The sequence below is a fragment of the Labeo rohita genome, chromosome 18, assembly GCF_022985175.1.
Source record: "Labeo rohita strain BAU-BD-2019 chromosome 18, IGBB_LRoh.1.0, whole genome shotgun sequence".
Taxonomy (NCBI): domain Eukaryota; kingdom Metazoa; phylum Chordata; class Actinopteri; order Cypriniformes; family Cyprinidae; genus Labeo; species Labeo rohita.
Window position 1 is genome coordinate 16,800,352 of NC_066886.1, and position 24,964 is coordinate 16,825,315.

The window sequence follows — 24,964 nt, forward strand, 5'->3', positions numbered from 1 at the left end:
GGAATAACATAACCGTTTATATTAAATAATAATATAAAAGATAATAATATGTCTATTTTAGATATATGTTATAGTCATAAATTTATATCGTTTTAATTCATAAGTAAAAAAGTGCCTCAAAGTTTTGTTTTGTTTTTTTGGTTTCAAAAAGTAGGGTCAATAAGGGTCAATTTTTTGAAACTGAGATTTATACATTGACGTATTGTTTGGATAGGATAGAACAATATTTGGCTAAAATACAACTATTTGAAACTCAGGAATCTGAGGGTGCAAAAATTCTAAATATTGAGAAAATTGCCTTCAGAGTTGTCCAAATTAAGTTCTTAGCACTGCATATTACTAATTAAAATTAAGTTATGACATATTTACGATAGGAATTTTTAAAAAATATCTTAATTGAAAATGACCTTTACTTAATATCCTAATCATTTTGGCATAAAAAAAATGATAATTATTGTTGACTATTGCTACAAAAATACTCCTTTATTTATTCTTGTTGCTTTTAAAAGTGATACAACAAAACAAATGTCATATAAATGGTTTGCAATGCAATCTTATTGAATTATTATTCCATATTATTATTACTTATACTACTTCTAATTTGGTGTCAAAATCAAGTAGTTTCCTGGGTGTTTTGTTAATTAAGTGTGACTTGAGACTGAATATCACACTGTTTATTGGTTTGTGTATTGCTTGTTTGTTTAGTTGTTCTCTGTTCTTTGGTTCCTCTTTTTGTTTTTGTATTGCCTTCAGTGATGAAAAACATAGATGACTGATTGTTGTGATGCAATATTTCAAAATATTAGACTGGCTTTATCCTTTACAATATTACAGATACACTTATTAGGGTCTGTTTACACCAAAAACGATAACTAAAAAGATAACTACAGTTGAGGTCAAAAGTTTACATACGCCTTACAGAATCTGCAAAATGTTTATTATTAAAAAATGCACATTATTTATTATTTAGCACTGACCTGAATAAGACACTTATATTTCACTTAGTGAGACATTAATAGAGAAAATAATAGTTGAATTTAAAAAAATGACCCCGTTCAAAAGTTTAAATAGTTTTTTGTTCGTTTGTTTGTTTTTTTAATGATGTTCAAAAGTTTACATACACTTGATTCTTAATACTGTGTTGTTACCTGAATGATTTATTTTTTATTTTTTAGTAATAGTTGTTCATAAGTGCCTTGCCCTGAACAGTTAAACTGCTCGCTGTTCTTAGGAAAAATCCTTCAGATCCCGCAAATTCTTTGTGTTTTCAGCACATTATGGTGTTTTTGAGATCCATCGTTCCACACTGAAGACAACTGAGGGACTCATATGCAACTATTACAGAAGGTTCAAATGCTCACTGATGGTTCAGAAGGAAACACAATGCATTAAGAGCCGGGGGGTGAAAAGTTTTTGAATTTAAAGATCAGGGTAAATTTAACTTATTTTGTCTTCTGGGAAACATGTTAGTATTTTCTGTAGCATATAAAGGGCAGTACTAAATGAAAACAATATGATCTTTAGGCAAAATTAGAAAAATTTACACATTTTCATTCTGTTCAAAAGTTTTCACCCCCAGGCTCCTAATGCATTGTGTTTTCATTCTGAAGCATCAGTGAGCATTTGAACCTTGTTATTAACAGTAAACTGTTTGCACTACAAACCAGTGTGTTCATAATTACGATAATACATTCAAATAATATGGCAAGACACACCCATTTGCAATATCAAGCAGCAAAACCAGTTATTTTGTACAGATAAAAATAGCTGGACGCGGATGAGCCCGGAAGCCAGACCCATAAAATGTACAAATGTCCATATCCTTGGTGTGAACAGGCCTTTACAGTTTTTGTTGTTTAGTTTCTTCTCATTTCAAAATCTTATTCTGCAATATTTTATTAAACAATAATAATTCTGTACTAATGATTAATTTAATGATTTGTTACTTACGTGTGACTTGAATCCTTTGAGTGTTTCACTCAAGTTTACATCTCCGTTAATATTATTATGTTTCATCTCTTGTTTGAATGATGCACGGTATGTTTGTGAGAGTGGTTGCTTGACAGCAAGTAATCGGAGCCCATTTATGATTGGAAAATGATGCAATGACACATGACCGGTGGGAAAGGTTGTTGACTGTTATGGGGAGGGTGTACAGACAGAGTGACATAGAGGGGGCCGTCCTAATTAAACCTGGGCCATGCTTTGAGCTTGTGTCATCAAAGGACCACTTGCATTAGATCACTTTCACCACATGGATGCATTTGACAAAATTTCTACACACACTGGGCCATTTCTATGTGCGTTAATGTATCCCTATCCAGCATGATCAATTAGTCAGAGAAAGAATGACAGGATTTCATGAGTCTGGCAGATTTCGAATGATTAAAGCAGGTGATATTTCTGCGCTCTTTTTCTTGAATGCTGCTTTCAAGTGGCTTCAGAGCAATGGCTAGTTGTGGAAAATGTGATGTGCTCTGCGCCTATTTGTAGGCCTGCTATAAATAGGGTCCTGCTGGCAACACATGCTCTGCTGTGATTGACAATTCTAGTGCTACTGGGACAGCAGGCTCCAAAGAACAGGCAAAGAAACACACTAATGGTGAGTTCTTTAAGTGTTATACTGTTTCGTCAGGCAATTCAAAGTTCAAACTATATGTGTTTAAATGAAGTGAAATCAAATACAAATTAACTGCGTTTGACCAAAATTAAAAGTAGCAAACAACAGTTCCTATTTATAACTTCTCAGTTCAAATGGTTTGCTTGTTGAGACTAGCTAGCTGTTCTTAAAACAGTATGGTTCTGTCGAAACTACATTTTTAAAATTCCAGTTACATATTATTATTTTTAGTGTGTGTGCTTCTCAGATTGACTGATTTGTATTTTTTTGTCTTTTTCAGTCGTTCTCCAAATAGTTACGAAGTTGGACTTTACATTTGGTTCCAAACGCCTGAAGACAGACCTGAATTTTATTTTGCAGAAATACTGAAACCCCACTTAGAGAGACTGGTGGGTTTTTTCGGACTGTTGAAATTATTTATTTTGGACAATGACATCCAGGAGGCCCATGACCCGCTCTTACTCTGGAAATGGGAGATCGGGAAGCCAAAATGGGGAGGATGTTTCAGCGCCAAGCGGGAGGTCAGAGAGCCGCAACTACCTCTCCAACGTTAGGCCTGAAAACAGGTAAAAAACTGTTATCTTGAGAGTGCCTTGTTTGACTGTGAAAAGCCTGTCTGCTTGTGTCAGAATTAAATAAAACTCCAGTTTAGATGTTGAAATCAAAGTCTATGATGGTTTTTAACTCTAGAATTGATTTTGGTTTATAATAAATATTTTGGAAATACATAAATACAGTATTTCACTAATCAATGATATTTGTGAACTAAATATGTAATATTAAATGTATATCATTTGATTTAAAAAAGTCTTTGATTAGAACATGATCATTGTTTTTTACGTTGAAAAAAACACCGCTATTCTCCTATTCTGATTTTTGAGCTTACATTTTATCAAATGAGGTGCCATTTTAGCACACAGCAATTAAAAACAATCACAAAATCCCATTTCCATCAGTTTTTTTTGCTTTTTTTAGTTCATATTTCAGTTGCTGCTGGTATGCTGATGTAACTGTGGTTTCCACACTGGTTGTATTGTGTTTGCTCAACTACGGTTATGCCAAAAGAGACCACAACATTCTCACCCTTAGCAACAGCGTTTACTGTATGCTGTAGTACAGATGCTCCTGGCTGTGAAAATCAGGGTCACACAGTTTAGATGTTCTTGTCTGATGAGTGTCCCTTTGATTTGCCTCTTTTCTAAATAGCTTTTCAACTCACAGGTATTCAAACTACAGGCCGCCAAGGTAATAAAAGCTTCCCAAAAAGGTCCATCCTAAACTAACTACACTTCAAATAACAATTTGTATTCCCCAAAATTCCTTTTTTCCTTGGTTTGTTTTAGAATTTGAAAAATACCAAATTAAAGTCAATTGCATTTGATTGCAACGTGATCCATACTGTGACCCTCCCAAATAACCACTGTAGATTGTACATGAAAAAATAAACTCTAAATGATTCCAAAACAAACTTTCACATGTTAATATTATCAGGTTAAAATAATACCCTCTCACCCTTTTAATACCTTGCAGCCTTTCCTCCCAATGACACCAATAATTATAATTTAATGTTTTACTACTGATATTAATAATATACTTTCGTGTCAATACAAACGCTTTAGATATTGCTTATTAATTCAATGATTAATATAATCTTTGGATTCATTTTATATAATAAGCTGACACTTTGTTTTGGCCATTTCCAGGAGTACATTATGTACCGTCATGGCTCAACTGACTGAAGAGACCCAGCCATGTTTTGAAACCACCATAAAATCAAAGGCAGTGTCAGAATCGTGCAATGTCAAATTCTCTTGTGTGGTTACGGGTAAGTTTCATCATTTTAAATACTAAACATCATTTATTTACATTTAAAACCTATAGTATGTTCAGTAATATTTCAGTATTGTAAATATATACAAGATGTAATCTTAATTTGTGAGTAAAATATTCAAATATGATTTTCTAGGTTGAATTAATGTTCAATATACACTACCAGTCAAAAGTTTTTGAACAGTAAGATTTTAATGTTTTTAATAAAGTCTCTTCTACACTAAGCCTGCATTTATTTGATTCAAAGTAGAGTCAAATTTATTTTAAAAATAGAAATATTTTTACTATTTAAAAATAACTATTTTTCTATTTGAATATATTTAAAATGCAAATTATTCCTTTGATTTCAAAGCTGGATTTTTAGCATTATTAGCATAGATTTTGTAACTTATAAATGTCTTCACATATCATCACTTTTGATTAGTTTAAAGCATCCTTGCTAAATAAATGGAATAAAAATTAATAAAATTAATTTCTATAAATTCCTTCCCTGCCAAAAAATATTTCAGATAAATGCTGATCTTTAGATCTTTCTATTTATCAAAGGATCCTGAAAAAAAATGTACTCAACTGTTTTCAATATTGATAATAATAATTATTAAAAATGAACATTATTACACAGTTATTAAAAATAAACATTAAAAATGTTTCTTGAACAGCAAATCAGCATATTAGAATGATTTCTGAAGGATCATGTGACTCTGAAGACTGGAGTAATGATTAAAAAAATGTAGCTTTGATCACAGTAATAAATTATGTTTTAAAATATTTTCAAATAGAAAGCAGGTATTTTAAATAATAAAAATATTTCACAATATTACTGTTATTTTGCATCAAATAAATGCAGGCTTGGTGAGCAGAAGAGGCTTCTTTAAAAAACATTACAATCTTACTGTTCAAGAACTTTTGACTGATAGCGTATAAAACTGTTGCTATTCCCGTTTAATAAAAGCAAACTTTCTTAACTTTACTCATGTTTTCACCAGGTTACCCAGCTCCTGAGTTGACCTGGTACAAAGATGACATGGAGTTAGATCGATATTGTGGTCTTCCCAAATATGAAATATTTCGCAATGGAAAAATTCACACACTCCACATCTACAAGTATGACTTGCCTGCTTATATTCTACCTATCTTTGCATTGTTAAAGCAAAAAAAATATTTATTTTTTCCTGAGTGCCCCTATTATGTCATTTTTAGCATTTTTAATATTGTTTTGGTTGTCTCCTACAATAGGTTCACATGCATGCAAAGTCATAAAATGCTTTAATTTTTCAAAATCTGCATTTATCACCTCACTTTCCAGCGATTCCCAAATGATTAGTTCGAAGCAGTTCAAAGATTCAGTCTCTCTAAACCCCTCCTTTCCATGAGCCTACTCTGCTCTGATTGGTCAGACGGCCTAGTCTGTTGTGATTGGTCTACTGCGTACAGCATGTTTCATAAACGCTAAGTAAAATTATGTATTTGAGGGCAGGTCAAGTTGTTTTCCAAGGAAGTGGGATTTGAATTACTAACAACTCATTTAGGCTGTACAGAGTCGATTCTTTAATTTGGGAGGCAGTACCTTTATTTATCGTGCACTTTCGGCATTACAACTTTGCAGATTTTTTACATTCGCATAAAGCCAATATTGGAAATGGCATAATAGGGCACTTCAAAGTTTATTTCACACATTCACATCATGCAAATCAGTGCTTTTAGTAGTGACTATAACTACATTTCTTCATTTGGCAGCTGTACAGAAGATGATGCAGCCATTTATCAAGCCTCAGCAAGGAACAACAAGGGCATCGTCTCCTGTTCTGGTGTGCTGGAGGTGGGCACCATGAGCGAATACCTGATCCACCAAAGGTTCTTCGCCAAACTGAAACAGAAGGCTGAGATCAAGCGGCGAGAGCTGGAAGAGAGTCGACGTCGGGGTAAGGAGAACATCCAGAAGGAACAACTGAATGTGATTAACCAGGAACGCTTATTAAGGAAGCGTAGGACTCCTGCTGGGAACGACACCCTGAGCTCTTCTCCCACAACCCAGGATGGAGAGGAGAACGCAACCTCCCAAGGAACCGAAGAAGAGCAGCCTACAATCCTGAATGATAAGCCTGATAATATCACAGTACAGGCATCTGCAGGCATAACAGAGATGATAACAGAGAACGGTAATGAGAAACTCAACCATACGGAGGTGGTCGCCACAAAGCAGTCCAAAGAGAAACCAGGTGAAAAGAAGATGCGTATTACCAATGGATTCGATGAGGTGGGTGTTATTAAACCCACCCTGAGCAACAGAAAACAAGAGGATGCTAATGAAGGAATGAGCCTGGCTAAATACTTAGCTGAGTCTGTGCAGTCACAAGCTGCTGAGCAACATCAGTCACAGGAGATCATGGAGGTTGATGTTACTCCTGTCCAAGAAAAAGAACGAGAAAGAGAGCTGGAGATAGAAAGAGAAAGATTAAAAGAAGAGGAGAGGAACCGATCAAGAGAAATAGAGCGAGAGAGAGCCAAAGAGAGAGACCGAGAGAAAATTAGACAAACGGAACAAGAACAAAGAACTACATCTGGGCCTTCAACCAAAGCCGCATCTCAGAAAGAGCCAGAAGGTCAACACAAGTCAGCTCTAACCTCAGTTTTTCACTCCCTAAAGGACATATTCTTCGGCAAAAGCAAGAAGTCTACAGACACAGCCGGAACCACGAAGAGAACTAGTGAAGTTAACGTAGAAAAAGAAATTCCACATGAGAAACATCTCCCTCCTTCACAAACACCTTCTCAAGAGTCTTTGGTTGACAGTGAGGCCTCCAAGCTTGAGGCACCAAAGCTGATCCAGGAACCTCAAATGGTGGACTTGGAAGTAAAAAAGTCTTTACAACAAACAAAAGAGTCAGACACTCCTAATGATATCATAAACTCTGAACAAGGTCCTGAATTTCATGCAAACAAACCTGAGGATGTCTCCCCCACCCTTGAAAGTGAGCATGTTCAGACCATTGGAGCAACACTTAGACTTTCTCTACATGAGAAGGAGATACCAAAGGAAGAGAGTAGTCCTGAGGAAGTCCCGCAGAATGATCAATCGCTGCTTTTCAAGGTTAGTTCATCACGTCTCTCGTTTTACAACATGCCGGTTTTGTCCATTTGTAGTACAGGGCTTCCTGCACCACAGCACATGGGAGTTATTTATAGAGAGTACATTTGTGCGACAAGACTTGAGTTTAATTACACCAGTCCATAGCCAAGATGATGAAACTAACTATACCCATGAGAACACAGTAGGCAGCTTTGAGATCACTTGGTCTTTGGCTTTCTCATGTAAGGATTAAAGGTGTCAGCATTGTGCTTATATACGATGTTCTTGGCAAAACTACAACCACAGTGTTTGGGACACAGGATACAAATAAAGTGGGGTCTAAAAACTGAGAGCACAAGTTAAAATGTCTATATTTGGAAAAAAATACAAGAAATATTGTGAAATATTATTACAATATTTAAAAAAAACTGTTTACTATATATACAGTTGAAGTCAAAAGTTTACATACACCTTGCAGAATCTACAAAATCATACAAAATGCATGTTATTTTTTATTTAGTACCAACCTGAATAAGATATTTCACATAAAAGATGTTTACATATAGTCCACAAGAGAAAATAATAGTTGAATTTATAAAAATTACTGTTCAAAAGTTTACACAAACTTGATTCTAAATACTGTGTTGTTACCTGAATGATCCACAGCTGTGTTTTTTTGTTTAGTGGTAGTTGTTCATGAGTCCCTTGTTTGTCCTGAACAGTTAAACTGCCTGCTGTTTTTCAGAAAAATCCTTCAGGTCCCAGAAATTCTTTGGTTTTTCAGCTTTTTTGTGTATTTGAACCCTTTCCAACAATGACTGTATGATTTTGAGATCCATCTTTACACACTGAGGCCAACTGAGGGACTCATATGCAACTATTACAGAAGGTTCAAACGCTCACTGATGCTCTAGAAGGGAAAAAGATGCATGAAGAGCCAGGGGGTGAAAACTTTTGAATTTGAAGATCACAGTAAATTTAACTTATTTTGTCATCTGGGAAACATGTAAGTATCTTCTGTAGCTTTTGAAGGACAGTGCTAAATGAAAAAAAAAAGTAAGAAAAATGTACACATCCTTATTCCAGTCAAAAGTTTTCACCCCCCAGCTCATGCTTAATGCATTGTTTATCCTCCTGGAGCATTAGTGAGCGTTTGAACCTTCTTTAATAGTCCTTCAGTTGTCCTCAGTGTGAAAATATGAATCTCAAAATACAGTCATTGTTGGAAAGGGTTCAAATACACAAAAATGCTGAAAAACCAAAGAATTTGTGGGACTTGAAGGACTTTTCTGAAGAACAGCAGGCAGTTTAACTGTTCAGGACAAACAAAAATCTGCATTTTGAGCTGCAATTAATCCACTCTTCATATCATGGTTCGTTCCTCAAGAAAATGTTGAATACAGTTGTGCTGCTTAATATTTTTAAGAAACTGTGATACTTTTTTAAGGATTCTTTAATGAATCCTGTATTTATTTAAAATAGAATTCTTTTGTAACAATGTAAAGGTCTTTACTGACACTTTTAATAATTTTAATGAAATCTAGCTTATACTTTTCAACTTCTCACACTACCAATTTTTTCTGTGCTCTGCTTTTGACTTATTTACGGCTCTCTTTTGCTGGCTGGCCCTTTAAAAGGACAATCAATAATGCGCAGAGTGAGCATGAGTCAGACTAGCTGGATTTTAGCTTATCTATAATAGTTAAAGAATGTGTTTCATGCGTCAGCAGAACTTAACAACAGAATGCCATAAGGAATTCGTATGTAACTCATTTGGACTAATAGTTTTTAAAGTCAACATGAAACGCAATTTACTATCCTTTGTCATATTCGTTGCTGACTTTAAATGGACATGTTTTAATGTTAGCGCAGGTCAGGGCATGACGAAGGACAGTGGCTGGACACTAAGACAAGACAAAACCTCTTTACATTTTCTAAATTCTTTGGTTCCCTGTGTCTTAAAATAAACCAGTTCTAATCTGTGCTGAGGGAAGCCATACCATACAAAGAGAGCTCATTGACTGCTAAACTTGTATACGTTATGTCAGAGAAACCAAAGTCAGCTGACACCGTTTTGGAAAATTTTCCACTTGCATTTAAAACCTTTATCTCTGTATGTGTATAGTGGATGATTAAATTCTTAAGATATCCTATTATTAATTTTGGGGGTTTGATTTTATTACAAACATGTTTACGTACTGCACAGGCAACTGTAGAAAGTAGTTCAGCTTCTTTCTATTAGCAAGAATGTGCACATGGCAGAGGTTCTGTCAGGCCTCACATGATTTCTAAAATGCCATGGCTGAAGATTAGAGAGAAATGAGGCTGTTAGAAAGGCATGTGGAACCACAGTGATTGCATCATCGCTTAAACCAGACACTGCTAAATGCAAATAATGAATTCACGTTTGTTAGTCAACAGGGTGAATGTCACCTTTAATTGGTTCACATGTGCTCTACGGTCTCAGACAGGACAAACATGTGATAGTGTTGCACCTGGCATGTAACACATTCAGCTGTTTTATTTCCTATGTAAAGTGGAAGTGCAACCACCCTAGCGTCTCGTGGGAAGTTAATGTTAGTTGTTGTGGTGTCAGTTAGAGGAACCCTGCACATTCATCTGAACTCTGTGTGCTGAATCACAACAGAGGAACTTCTGTTAAAATAAAGCTCTGGTAGGAAGGGGCTATAAATGTGATAAGCTACTTCTGTCATTAGTAAAACGTCACTCCATTTTTAGTTTTATCACAATTTAGATGTTTCAGTAATCATAATATTATAAAAGTGTAAACCGATTACAGTTACATTTTGTTTTAAGGTCCAGTTCTCTACTATTAACTATTAACTACTGCTTTTGCCTCAATAAACTCCTAATTAATGCTTATTTACAGTTAATAAGGTAGTATTAGGTATTGGTATTGGGTAGGATTAAGAATTTGGTTCTGCAAAATTTGTACTTTATAAGTAGCCATAAACAGCCGGTATGCTAGTAATATGTATACTAAGCAACTAGTTAATAGTGAGTATTGGTCCCTATACTAAAGTGTTACCCCGATAACATTATACAACAGTTAATATCCTACAGTGTTAATTTTGACAGCAAGTCTAAGTCATAGTCTTCTGACTAAAATGCCATTTAGTTTTAGTCATATTTTAGTAATCTGAATTGTTTTTAGTTTTCGTCTAGTTTTAGTTGACTAAATATCATAAGATTTAACAGGTTTAGTTACAGTTTAATGCATTTATTAAGCATTTCTCTAAAATGACCAAACTTATTGTATATGTTTGATATTAAGGTTTTATCATGATAGACACAGATTTCACTTCTGTGACACAACATGCCTTTATATTAAAATTAAACGAAACCACTTCTCATAAAGAAACAAGAACAAGGTCTTCTTTTCAATGAAATACCAGCGGTTATAGGCTAATTATGCATTCTTTATAACAACTTGTTTACCACATTCTTCATTCTCTCAACCAGACATATTTATTTATATAAATACATTTTGATTAATCTGTATTAGGGCTACTAATGTGATTCAGTCAGGAGCAGTGAGCGATTTTTTGTTTTTCTTTTGTTGCTCGACAATAGCAACTAAATTAGACTGCTGTCCCTTTAAAACTGAATGCACGGATGCAATGTACTGATACATGTCTGATATTCTCCCAACGGGTTTACGTTCACCCAAAACATAACCGAGTGTGTTTACGTGAATACTTGTCAAAACTGACAACTCAACATAATTTTGTGCAAATTTCTCTTTTGCATCGTCAAATCTATCAATATGTCTTTTCTTTTCTTACTCCCAGATATTGACATTTTTTAATGTTTTATGAGACGTGCAGCAAATGTATGCTAGCTCATGTCATGCCAGACAGATCAATAGGCTATGGTACAGTTTAAATGTACGCAGCTAGTCTCCTAACCACGCAGCAGATTCATTCTGAATAAATCTCTTCCCAAATCATCCCTCCGTAACATTTTCATCTTGTTTTTATTCGTTGACGAAAATGTCAATAGATTTCCGTCATAGTTTTTGTCTTTCAAAACGTTGAGTTTTTTTCGATTTGTTGAGTCAACTTAAAATTTTAAGTTCAGTCAACTCAAAAAAAGTTTAGTCTACATGAAATGTTAAGTTGTACTAAGTGACAACTTATGTAATTGAGTTGATTCAACTCAAAATTTTAAGGCAGCTGGGTAACAAGCCCAGCTTTTAAGTTTAACAAACTCAAACATCTAAGTTGTGACTTAGTACAACTTAACATTTCAAGTTGACTAAACTTGAGTTGATTTTTGAAATTTAAAGGGAGCAGGTTAATAAATTATTTTAAGTTGACTCAACAAATTGTGTTTTTTTGTTTGTTTTTGACAGTGTAGTCACTGGCAGGTACATATGGTTTAACTGAAACAGGAAGACAGGGCGGGACATAACCAGCAGTTCCACCCCTTAGTGTTTTGTTTATATCATAGCTTGGGCCAGAGCCGTTGAGCTGGCTAAAGCTGAATTTGACAGCGTATGACAGCCACAATCTCATCCATATCGCATTATCAATATATAAAATAGCATTCTGTGCAAAATTCAAATGGGTCTGATACATTTTGCTATCGTGTCTCTGTCTGGTGTGTGCTGCGACGGTTCGTGTGACACAACATGAAATCATGACTTCATTTGTCCCAACGGAATGCATATTTGCACTGTCTGAATCATTTCCTATCCCTTACATAGTGACTGATTTCAACCGCAGATTGAGCATGTATTTATAGTGTAGGGGGTGGGACGCGTCGGATTCTAGAGAGCATTTCATTGGACAGAAAGTTTGATGAGAAGCTGAAGTGGAAAATCGTTGATCCATATTGGCGGAAGTTAGAGACTGTAAGTTTTGAATGCTTATATCTTCTAAATGCGAATTTTGTCATTTTTTTGAGCACACTAGCTTACAGATAAGCTTAAGGCTAACATATTCATACTAAAAGCCCAAAAACATCAATTTTGATTTCATGGGGACTTTAAGGTTTTACTTAAGTCTTACAAAAACAGCCTATCATATTAAATTAGCAGATGAGTACAGAAAAAAAAACATATATTCAGGCAGTTGTTTTAGATCCATTTAAAGGTACGGTGTGTAATTACTAGTAGCAACTAGCAATACCAAATGGAATTACAATCTGGTTGTTTGAGCTGGTTCAGACATAAGAACATTGGCTCAACCTATACCTGCTTGTCTAATCAACCAGTTTAGGCAATTTAGCTTGTTGCTGTTAGTGGTAGAAAAATCACTTCCCACAATGAAACAAAGAATTGTGGGAAAATCACATTTTTCCCCCTAAGCTAAAATGTTACCCATTTTATCAGAAAATTAAAACCATGGGTATGATGTATATAACTGATCATGTTCTTACACCTTAGTGATATAAAGTGTTTTTTGGCACATTACTTCTGTGATTTTGTGGTGTTAGTATATCATATGTCACTAGTCACATGGGGTGTTGTGAAGTTGGTCTGACAGGCCATAAATATATGTTGTTTTCCTTCTATGTACATGGAAAATTGCACAAGATTGGTAGTCTGAGGGGACAAATGTGTATATTGCTTCAAGTGTAACATCTTAAAAAAACAAGTAAACAAAAACTACTTAAGGTGTCTGCTTATTCAATAAATACAACATTTTATATCAAAAACATTAAATACACTATACATAAATTATCAAAATTCAGGAAAATCTAAGCTTTTTAAAAACCATCTGTCATTGATTTTATAATCTTAGGAGCAAATCAATCCAGGCATTCAAGTTTTTGATTTTGCCAATATTTGTTGTGAAGAAAGATTATTAAAAAAGATTATACATAATTTCTTCTTCAGACATCATTCTTTAAATAAAATAAGTATAAAATAAAATAAAGTATAAAATAAAATAAAAATCAGCTGAATACAAAGTGACCAATATGTGGTTTTCAACCACTGAAAATGGGTAATATTCAACAATTTGGACATGGAGCCTTACTGAGATATCTCTGGGACTGAACGATATAGGGCCTTAAGAATTTAAGATTCCAAAAGAAAAGTTTATTAACGACTACAATCTAAAATCATATTGCGATATCTGTAAGACTTCTTGAGTTATAGGCCCACGAACTTTGGGAAAAGAATATATATGGCACTCAGACAGGTATGTTCAATGCAGTTTTCTTGACAGATGCAAATGAGATACATCTCTAGCTTCAACATTATTTGTTCATTATTCTTCAGACATTCCTCTTTAAAAGAAAAAAGTATCATAATAGTATCATAATTTTCCAAACTGACCCACATTTGTTTTTTGACCACTAAAAATGTATACACTTCAACGATTTACTCCTGGAGCCATATTAAATTTCCAATATCTCTGGAACCGAACCATACAGGGCCTTATAAATAAAGATGGCAAAAGGAAACTTTGTTAAGACCCAATATCTAAAAGGGCATTAAGATATCTTTAACACTTCTTGGGTTACAGGCGTGCAAACTTTGAAGAAAAACTTGAAAAGTGCCGTTTCCCCATTTTTGAATGGTCACCATTGACACATAATACAACACCAATAGCTAAAGTCAACAGATTTTACTAACAGACCTACCGATCTCTGTGTAAAAATAACATTATGATGCTGCAATCTTTCTGAAGTCATTTTTACCCCCCTTTAAGTTGACTCTGAATCTCAGGTAAAAACTTCTATTTTGACCCCCATATACAAAATAGTAGATTACTCAGTAAATATTCATCCAAGACATTTAATATTTTGTTTTTCATCACTATACATATCTATCTTTCTTCAAAAAAAAGCTAAATAAGACATTTAAGCTAAATCAGACTTTTGAGCCAGGGACCTTGGTTGAGTTGACACAGAATGACCCATATGCCATTAGCATACAGATCTAATGCATGCAAAGAGAACAGTCTAAATCTATGCAGTGAATTCAGTGACATGTTACCCATTTAACAAGCTGTTTATGTCTCAAGGCTACAGATGACCATACTAAACCTAGTGAAACTGATGTTCCTGGCTCTGTGGACCAGGCCAATCCTTCATTCCAGACTGAAAGCCTGGAATTTACCTATCCTGAGGATGAGGTCATGCAAGGTGCTGAGGAAATGCATATTTTAGAGGAACAGGGGGGCTCAGCTGCCCCCATGACAGACCTCACCATGGCAGACCTGGAAAGCATGCAGTGTTGTGAGAGCCAGCCGGAGTCTCAGCTTTCACAGCCTGCCAACTTTGTCCCTACCGAAGTGCACACTGAGTCCCAGTCAGCGAAGCTGAGGGTTGAAGAGAGCAAAGAGTCGTGTGAGACAAATGAGAAAGTAATTCCTCACATGGAGGAAGAAAGTGTTATGAAAATGCTAGAGGGAGGTCCCCTGACAGGAAAAAATAAAGAGGAGATGAATTGTGCAACAGAAGGGAAATCTTACACTGCAGGGGAAAATGAGTCTGAGAGTGACTTTGTCATAAAAGAGTCAGTCCTTCCTGTAGTTGTAGTGAGTGAAAGAGAATATGAAATGAATGATCAAAATTTATTGCCCCCAGCATTGGGTCTGAGTCAAGAATGGGATTCTGTCGCTCTTGTGCCTGAGAGTGCAATGGAAATTGATTCTAAACCAGATGAAAAATCAATATCAGCTCTAAATGTTAGTTTCACAGACAATAAAGAAGTTGCATTTGACTCTGCTACAGTGATTGGCTTTAATACGGAGGAAACCAAGGATGATAAAAGCATTCCAAGTCAGGATAGGATTGCTGAAGATAAGGGAAAATATAGTGGTGAAGAGAAAAGCAATGAGAAAGGAAATGTTAATCTTGAAAAACTCAAGGAAGATTCCAGCCAACCAAAGAAAGATGATAGGAGAAACAACAATCTTGTTCCAGAGACAGAAGCACCTATTGTAATTCCAGAGATGGAGATCCCCAAAAGTCCAAGACGAGGTGAGACTGAGGTTATGGAAACTCAACCAAGGCCATACAAAGGAGATAAATCTCCAAAACTCCTTACGAAAGCGGAGAAACGTTTGACCGAGAAGGACCAAGCAGCAGTCCAACCAATCATAATACTCCCCGACACAAGAGAAACCGTTATCAAGAATGTAGCAAAGAAGAGATCCACACCAGTCATCCCAGAAATCAAGGTCACATTGCCGGAAAGAGTCAAACGTGAAGAACCTGTTATTGCGCCTAGAAGTGAAATTCTGAAATTGGACTCTGAGAGAGTTATGCAACCTTTAACGCAAGAGGTGGCACAGATATTTCGAGAAAAGGAACGACAAACGGAAGATGCCACTAGAGCATCAGGTGAATCAACCTCCAATAGTGCCTTAGTTATTCCAGATCTTTTGGGCGTGAACAGGAACACTCAATCATCACCTGCTGTGGAAGAACAAGGAAGTGTCAACACTGGGAGAGGCAGGGAAGATGATAATAATATCCCTATAATCAACATAGCATGCGCTGATGATAACACAACCACTCTTGAACAAGAGCAAACTCATGGCCACCCCTCACTTCCTGGCATAGTAATCTCTCAAGATATTCCTCAAGATGTTCCTCCCATCTCCAAAAATGATGACTCTGAGACTTTAGTTACTATGCTGAAGAGTGACAGTCAACATGGTCCAGTTGCAACGACTGAGAAACCAAAAGAGCAGCTCATGGCCCAGCTGAGCCCTGATATGTCTACAAAAACTCCTCCTAGTATTGCAAACCAAGACCCAGACAAGGTTCCTCAGCTGAAAGACGCAAGAGTAGAATCTGAATCTGACAAGCTTCAAAAAGACAAACCTTCCACAGAGAAACTTAGCCTAACAACCCCAGTTGGACCTACACTCCCTCCACTAAGTCCTGCCAGTCTGCGAAGGCTAATGGCAAAGAACAACCCAAACTTAGAGAGTCAGGGGTCCATCTCAGCAGCATCAGGGGATGGAAGTGAGAAGAAAGGGGAAGAGAGTGGAGGAAGCACACCCACTTCCGCTCTGTCCTGTGAGAGTAGCCCAAAGATGAAGCGACGAGACAGTCTCACCCTAATACCCTCAGCCACCCCTGAGGAGCTGGCTTCTGGTGCTCGCCGCAAGATCTACCTTGCCAAAACCAAGTCTGAGGATGAGGGATCTGACACGCAGGGTAAGAGGGATAGTCCGTATATGTCGCCCAGTCAGGCTCGCAGGGCGGCTTTCCTGCAACTTCAAAGTGGGCAGCAGACACCGCCTACAGAAAGACGTTCACCATTGACGGGCCGTCGCAAGGCCACGCTGGAGGTGCCGAAACCTAAGGAGGAGATGGTAGAGGTGACAGACAACACAAAGACGGAAAGCAAACCAGCAGAAAAGGAGAAGCTAGACCCGTTCAAAGGTAACTCAAATGCATTTTATATTGGTTTAATTTTTAATATCTATTAAAAAGGTTATCAATAATATCAAAATGTAGAATATGCCAGAGCTGCCAGGTTCAGATTCCAGATAATCCCCCAATTTTTTGATAACACTCAAGTTTGACACCAACATAAGAAGCCATTAAAAAATTTGTATATGGGCCATCCTACACAATTGGTGCAAACACATTTAAAAAGCATTTAATTATTCAAATCTTAGATGCTTACTAAGATCCTTCTATTATCTATTGAAACCCACAATAATATATCAGTAAGCTTAATATATATATAAAATCATAATTTATTGGGTACTTTCATTTGGGAGGAATGTTTGTCCCGAATCCTAACCCCTAAATTTCAACTTATGAAAATTATACTTAATTTTTTTTACCATTGTTGTTTTGATTGTTTTAAAAAGTGAAGCTCAAAAGAAATATTTATTTTATATTTTCTTTGTAATTTATGAAACTTTATGTAAAAATATGTCCCGCATTATTCAAGTCACTAGCGAAACAGTGTATGTTTTAGTCCACTGGCCGAGACTGATTTCAATTAAACCTTACATTTATGATTGGGAAATATTCCTAATCATAAAATCTGTGTAACTTTAAGGAACGTCACTACCGAACACCTTTTTTCTGCAATTAAGCACACTAGTTTGGGAGCTATTCCATAACATTTAGTTTTGATATGTATACCACTGTTCAAAACTGTGCTAGCTAACCATGTGCTGATTAGCATCTTTGATCTAGGTTCAACTATATCTAAAATATCCCATAAAATTATCAATACTGAAACAGTCATGACCAAAAGTGACAAAAGGAGACACGTAATCGTTTATTTGGGGGAAATAAATAAACTGTTAGTACAGTTATGCAATGTGTTTGTATCTTAATATGTTTTAGTAGCACTACTACCAAAGCATTACAGTCACTACCGAAACATGGGATGTTTTGTCAAAAATAAAGTATACTGAATTATCAACTAAGATGTTATGATAGTTTTTGGTTCAATGTATATTCAAACTAATGAATCCTTAAGTTTGAAATCAGTATGATCAACTTTTTGCCTTTTACAAAGAAAATTCAACAAATACAACAAATCTCATAAATTACACTTGAAATATTGTTAAAAGTGTAATTACCTCTGAAAAAATGAAATAGCAAAAGTATATTTACAATGTAGATGCAAGCAAAATTTTAATAGGTCAATATAACCCTTCTAATTAAATTATTAATACTGTGTTTCGGTTGTGACAAATTTGGGGAGAGGACAAATATTCCAAAACTTTCTGAAAATAGAATATAATTACCTAGAAATGTGTACCTTGGATATTATACAATTTGCACACATACACATTTTTCAAGACATTTCCAACTCTGTAGAATGGCCCATATATCTGCATGTATGACATTGGGATGTATTTAGTCCTTCATTCTGGCTACTCTCCTACTTTCTAAGCGAGTGTTCTAATTTTGCACTGTTCAGACATTATCATGTTGACACCAAGACGCCTGATGTGGGGGGGAAGTAAACACTACATATCTTTACCTTGTTGCCTCTGTCAAGTTAGCCCTGATCCTCTTTCCATTCAGCTCCTCAGGTTATCCGCAAGATTAGGGGAGAGCCCTTCTCAGATGCCTCAGGCCACTTGAAGCTGTGGTGCCAGTTTTTTAACATTCTTAGTGACTCCACCATCAAGTGGTACAGAGACGAAGAGGAAATTGTGGAGATGGAAAGACGGTAAATTCCCCTGCAGTATTTCATCACAAGCAAAAACGTGAACCCTGCTGCTGACACACATAAGCCTAAAACAAAAGGGCAAAAACAACAGTCAGAGTGCAGGTTAAAAGTATCAACAGATTAGTTATAGATAAAAGAATGCTTATTTACCGCATGGAAGTCCAGCCCACTGTCATAGCTTGGAAAAGTTTAGCAATACCTTTCAGGCATTTTTCTACACATTTGAACAAATGCCCGAAATGTTGACATTTAGCGATGACAGTGCGCATATTTTAGTGTTTTTGTGTATTTTACCGTAAGAAGAGTTTAATGCAATAAACCTGCCATAAACTTAACAGCGATATTGTTAACTGCTGTGTGGAGACTTGTCATTCACTTATTTGTGTTCGACCATGAACACCACAGCTGTTACTGGTGAGGCTCTAGTCAGAGAGAATGTAACCCAACACTGCTCAATTGCACCATCAGGGGATATTAAAATCTAAATTTGTTTCTCACAGTGCTGTATCAGCACAATGACGCCGTACTCACGCACACATCCTGAAATGCGTCATCTGTGCTTATATTTGTAACACACTGCCCTCGTGTGACTGTAAGTTTGTGCTACTTTCCATTGATAAGAGTATAAAATAAGGTTGTAAAAAAAAGTGTATGTATTCCACCTTATTCTTCTACGCGGACCTAATTATGGGCGAGACTTCCGGTTCGTTAGTCGCTATATGGAAATAAGAAGAATAACAGTGCTGTAAACGATTAAAATGTTTGCACTACAAACTTGTGTTCATAATTAAGATAATACGTTAAAATAATATGGTAAATCACACCAATTTGCAATATCAAGTGGCAAAACGAGCTGTTTTGTACAGCTAAAAATAGCTTAATGCAGACCGGATGCCACACCCATAAAATTTACAAAATGGCCATCTTACGGTAAAAATAAAGTGGACTGAGACTGAGACTAAGAACTTCTTCAACTTTAATGCTTGGTTCATTTATTCTATAATTTAAGCTAATGCTTAAATTGTGTAAGTTGTAAATTGTAAAGTGCCTTGTACATTTAATTCACATCTGTTTTTTTCTCCATCTAAGTGCTGGGGATGAGAGTCCAGTGGTCCTGGCAATAGTCCAAGCTTCTAGCAGAGACTGTGCAGTATATGGCTGCTCAATCAAGAATGAATATGGGACTGACATCACTGATTACTTACTCAGCGCAGAGAGTAATTTTTTAACTCATTGGTCCATTAATAAACAGAAATCTGCTAATGTGTTATTATTTTGTTCACTTTCACTCTGTTTTCTTTTTGGCCAGTACTGGCAGAATTTTTCTTAAGGGAAGATTTGGAAGGTAAGACTTTTGCAAAGACTTCCACAAATTATACTTCAAGATTTATGTTGTTTAACTACATCCTGTATTTCTGTCATCTCAGTTGGAGAAGAGATTGAGATGACACCAATGATGTTCACCAAAGGCCTGGCAGACTCGGGTTACTGGGGTGATAAATTCTTTGGTCGCATCATGACGACAGAGGTTCAGATTGGAGAGGGATGCGTACACAAGACTTGCAGGGCAAAGGTTATCTATGGTTTGGACCCTATCTTTGAGTCAGGCAGCACGTGCATCACTAAAGTAAGAAATCCCATCGCGTATGGGGCCAAGGAGGAGAGCAACCTGACCGAGAGAAATCTGGAGATCACCAAACAGGTTAGAGACTTAGTGAATCACAATATACATTATATGCAAAGAATTCAATTTATAAGCTATCCACCTTTTTCTTCCTGTAACAGCGGGTGCGGCCATTTGTAAATTGTATGGGTCTCATGTGCATCCAGCTATTTTTGGCTTTACAAAACAGCTTGTTTTGTTGCTTGATGTTGCAGATAATATTATTTTAATGTATTATCTTAATTGTGAGCACACTGATTTAGAGTGCAAACCGTTTTACTGTTTACTCCACATTGTTATTCTTCTCATCATTTTGCGGCTAATGAACTGGAAGTCTCACCCATAGGCTTACTTCCGCTTTAAGAAAAAAGATGAATCAAATAAAAAACACTGTAATTCTTTGTAATGTAAAAGACAAAAGGAGATCTCCTGCTATTCTGTTTGTCATACAGGGAAAATGGTTATTCATACGTCCAAAAAGGACTATAAAAAGTATCATAAAAGTGTTCAGTCAAGTTCTAAACCCTTATTTGTATTTTTTAAATATTTGATATATTCATTCATTAATTTGATTGTTTTTTTTTACTGTCTTTTTGGAGGTTGTAGTATAATTGTATGGAAAAAAGAGCAGCTTAGGTATTTTTACCACAGTGATTTTCAGTCTGGGTATTTTCCAGTTACATTTTTTTGTCCTTTTCTTATCCTCAGGACTGCAAAATCCAAAATACTGTTCGGGAGTACTGCAAAATATTTGCAGCTGAGGCCAGAGTGATCGAGAACTTTGGATTCTCATTGGAGTAGGTCATGGAATAATACATTAATTCAAACTATGAATACTGTGTCTTAATATATAAATATATATATATATGTATACTGTCGTTCAAAATTTGGGATCAGTAAGATTTTTTTTTCTGCTCATCAAGGCTGCATTTATTTGATTAAAAATGTAATATTGTGAAATATTATTTCAACTTAAAATAGTGGTTTTGTATTTTAATATACTTTTAAATAGAATTTATTCCTGTGATCAAAGCTGAATTTTCAGAATCATTACTCCAGTCTTCAGTATCAAATGATCCTTCAGAAATCATTCTAAAATGCTATTTATTATCATTGTTAAAAACCGTTGTGCCGCTTATTATTTTTTTGGAACCTGTGATACTTTTTTCAGGATTCTTTGATGAATAAAACGTTAAGAAGAACAGCATTTATTTAAAACAGAAAACTTTTGTAACAACATATAATAGATACAGTATACACTTCCGTTCAAAGTTTGGGGTCAGTACATTTTTTCTTTATTTCTTTCTTTGAAAGAAATTAATACTTTTATTCAGCAAGTATGTCTTAAATTGATAAAAAGTGATAGTAAAGACTTATATTGTTAGAAAAGATTTCTGTTTTAAATCATAGTTGTTTTTTTGTTTGTTTTACTTTTTATTCATCAAAGAATCCTGAAAAAAGTATCACAGGTTTCAAAACAATATTAACCAGCACAACTGTTTCCAACATTGATAATAAATCAGCATATTAGAATGATTTCTGAAGAATCATGTGACACTGAAAACTAGAGTAATGGCTGATGAAAATTCAGACTTGCATCACAGAAGTAAATTATGTTAAATTAAATATTTCTCTTTTTTGTATTTTTAATCAAATAAATGCAACTTTGAGCATAAAAGACTTCTTTAAAAACATTAAAAATCCTACTGATCCCAAAATTTTGAATGTCAGTGTGCTATCTATAACTGTTTTCTACACTGTAAAAAATAAAAAACACAATTTGTTGAGTCATCTTAAAATAATTTGTTACCCTGCTGCCTTAAAATTTTAAGTTCAGTCAACTAAAATAAGTTTAGTCAACTTGAAATGTTAAGTTGTACTAAGTAACAACTTAGATATTTGTGTTTGCTAAACTTAACAGATGGGTAAGTAACCCAGCTGCCTTCAAATTTTAAGTAGATTCAAATCAAATATCTAAGTTGTCACTTAGTATAATTTAACATTTCAAGTTGAATAAACTTTTTTTGAGTTGACTGAACTTAAAATTTGAATTAAAAGCTGACTCAGCAAATAGTTTTTTACAGTGTATGAAATAATATTGACCGAAAGACATGCATTCAGCTACAAATAAGAGAATATGTCAAAATGATCTAATTTCAGTCGTCTTTGCTCCTCTGAATAAATTCAGAGTCATCCCCCTTCATCTGATGTATCGGCCCGCCAATACAATTCCATATGCTACAGTAGAGACTGATCTAGATGGCGAGTATGTGAAATACTGTGTGATGGACAGCACAGGGAGACTGATCGCCAGAGCCACCTCTGAGGTGGAACAGAAGTGTTGCACTTTCCAGCACTGGATCCATCAATGGACCAATGGAAACCTCCTGGTTACCCGGTTAGAAGGTAAAAAGATATTTACATACTACAACACTCCACGTGTACTTACAAGTTGCTATATAAAGTTCTGTATATCAAAATACTCTTGTGTTTTTCAGGTGTCGATGCAAAGATTACAAGCATTGAAATAGCAACTAAGTCTAAAGGGTTGGTATATTTTACTATGAGATTATAACGCTTACCCATTTTTCTTCTCTGAGACTAATTTTTTTTATGTCTGCTCCAGGTACCAAGGCCTGACCGATAAAGGATCTCCAAAGATAATCGAGCAGTTCATTACTCAACATCAGTGTAATTACTACTGTGGACTTTTGGGTCTAAGACCCTTAAAGCCAATGGAATCTCTACAACAGCCTAAAATAAAGACCTCCAGGAGCCCTCTACTGGCCCGGAGGGGCGGAACAGGCTCATCCAGCCCTCAGCTTCAAAAGAAAGGAACTAGCCCACAGTCCACCCGGAAAGCCACATCCAGCCCCAAAATGGCTAAAAAGACAGGTGAAGCTGGGGAGAACAATTCCACCACCAAACACAAAACCGTGGAGGTCCAAAAACCTGTCAGGATGAGGTAGAAAGAAGGAGGGCATATTTTTTTTTGATTTTCCTACCAAACTTTAGTTTGGAGCCTGTATAATTATCTAGCTACTGTTGTACAGGACAAACGGCTTCCTGTAAATGCACATAGAATAAGGAAGAAATGGCTATATAGATGCAAGGATTGTAATGAACAGAGATGTTTGGCCATTTTTTAATCTTACTGTGAACTGCTTTGCAGCTATAAGTCACCATCGATACCTCCTGAGAGAAGCTTTGCTTTATTTTTAAGAGCTGAATTGAGGTCTAAGAAAAATACCAAACCTGGCTGCGTGTAGACGGATGAACAATGTTTTCAGATAGACTCTGGAACTTGGTTTGATTTGCTCAAATGTTCCTGTCAAGTTTATACGACTGAGGAACCGCGAGAGAGGGACTCTTCAAGGATTCCTCAAACATCTGTGATGTATGTATCTCAGCTGTGTAGAAATGCAGCTTTTATTTCGTAGCTGTCGCTGAGATGCTTTTTATAGTGGATTGTTTTGCTTTAAAAGGTACGGCCATTTATTTTCAACACCTGTGCACCAATATTGGTTGTATATGGGCAAAGTGTCATAATCAGATGTGTTTTTATCTTAAATGTGTCTCCGAGAAGGGAAAATCGTGTGCTTTATTGTCACAGTAAAGCCAGTTACTATTGACCTTTCAAACTGTTCCTGCGTCATCTATCTCTGGAACCCTCCAACTATTTTATATACCAACGTTCAAAAGTTTGGGGTGAGATATTAATAGGTTTATTTAGCAAGGATACATTGACCAAGAGTGACAGTAAAGGCTTATAATGTTACAATATATTCAAATAGTTACTTTACAATATTTTTCACAGTACTGTTTTTACTATATTTTTGATTACATAAAGCCTTGAGCTTAAGAGAATTTTAAAAACATTCAAAAATCTCACCCCAGACCTTTGAAGGCTAAATGTTTACATGTTTTTGAAGTGTTTTTTCACTGAGTTTTTTCACTTTTCACTAGTTCGCTATCTAAACCTTTACCCCCTTTACAAGATTTAGTAACTAACCATTATTTAGCATAAATGGCTCGCTCCAAAAGCTAACCCGTAAAATATCAATTAAGTACTTAGATGTATATGAAAGGTTACCACAGATAGCGGTCAGAAGTGATAAGATACCGTGGTCTGTGTAGGGGTTTATATTTTAACAATATGGATTGTAGTGTATTAGAGAGAGAAGATCAGCAATACAGTATTTAAGGTGGTTGCATTGTGTTATTTGTTTTTGTAAAATAAATGTGTAAATAACCGCTGATACTGTACTTCTTTGACTTGTTTTACCATCTAAAATCATAGTCTAGTGCAGGGGTCACCAAACTTGTTCCTGGAGGGACGGTGTCCTGCAGGGTTTACCTCCGACTTTCCTTAACACACCTGCCTGGATGTTTCAAGTATACCTAGTACGACCTTGATTCGCTGGTTCAGGTGTGTTTGCTTAGGGTTGGAGCTAAACTCTGCAGGGACACCAGCCCTCCAGGACCGGGTCTGGTGACCCCTGGTCTAGTGCTTCATATCTTAAAAACTTATCCTGCCTGACCAAAGAACCCTTTGGCCCCTTACTGGTTGGCTTCACTCCTGTAACGCAGTAGTCAGCATTTTCACTGCAATTCCAGCATAACTGTCAGAATGATACAGTGCAC

At 35.8% G+C, this 24,964-nt stretch overlaps 1 protein-coding gene across 3 annotated transcripts; it reads left to right on the top strand.

Moving 5' to 3' along the window:
- Positions 1–2,237: 2,237 nt before the first annotated feature.
- Positions 2,238–24,571, top strand: alpk3a (alpha-kinase 3a). Of its 3 annotated transcripts, none has more exons than XM_051135324.1 (15): positions 2,238–2,602; positions 2,901–3,186; positions 3,827–3,865; positions 4,324–4,445; positions 5,437–5,554; positions 6,188–7,541; positions 14,519–16,895; positions 18,510–18,657; positions 19,747–19,874; positions 19,967–20,002; positions 20,085–20,359; positions 21,029–21,117; positions 22,509–22,726; positions 22,819–22,867; positions 22,947–24,571. In XM_051135324.1, exons 2-15 carry the CDS (start codon positions 3,050–3,052, stop codon positions 23,287–23,289), a joined length of 5,433 nt encoding a protein of 1,810 aa, XP_050991281.1. In that variant the 5' UTR covers positions 2,238–2,602; positions 2,901–3,049; the 3' UTR covers positions 23,290–24,571. The 3 variants fall into 3 exon arrangements, with proteins under 3 accessions (XP_050991281.1, XP_050991282.1, XP_050991283.1); XM_051135325.1 differs by having other exon boundaries at positions 3,842–3,865; XM_051135326.1 differs by lacking the exon at positions 3,827–3,865 and having other exon boundaries at positions 2,239–2,602.
- The last annotated feature ends 393 nt before the right edge of the window (positions 24,572–24,964 follow it).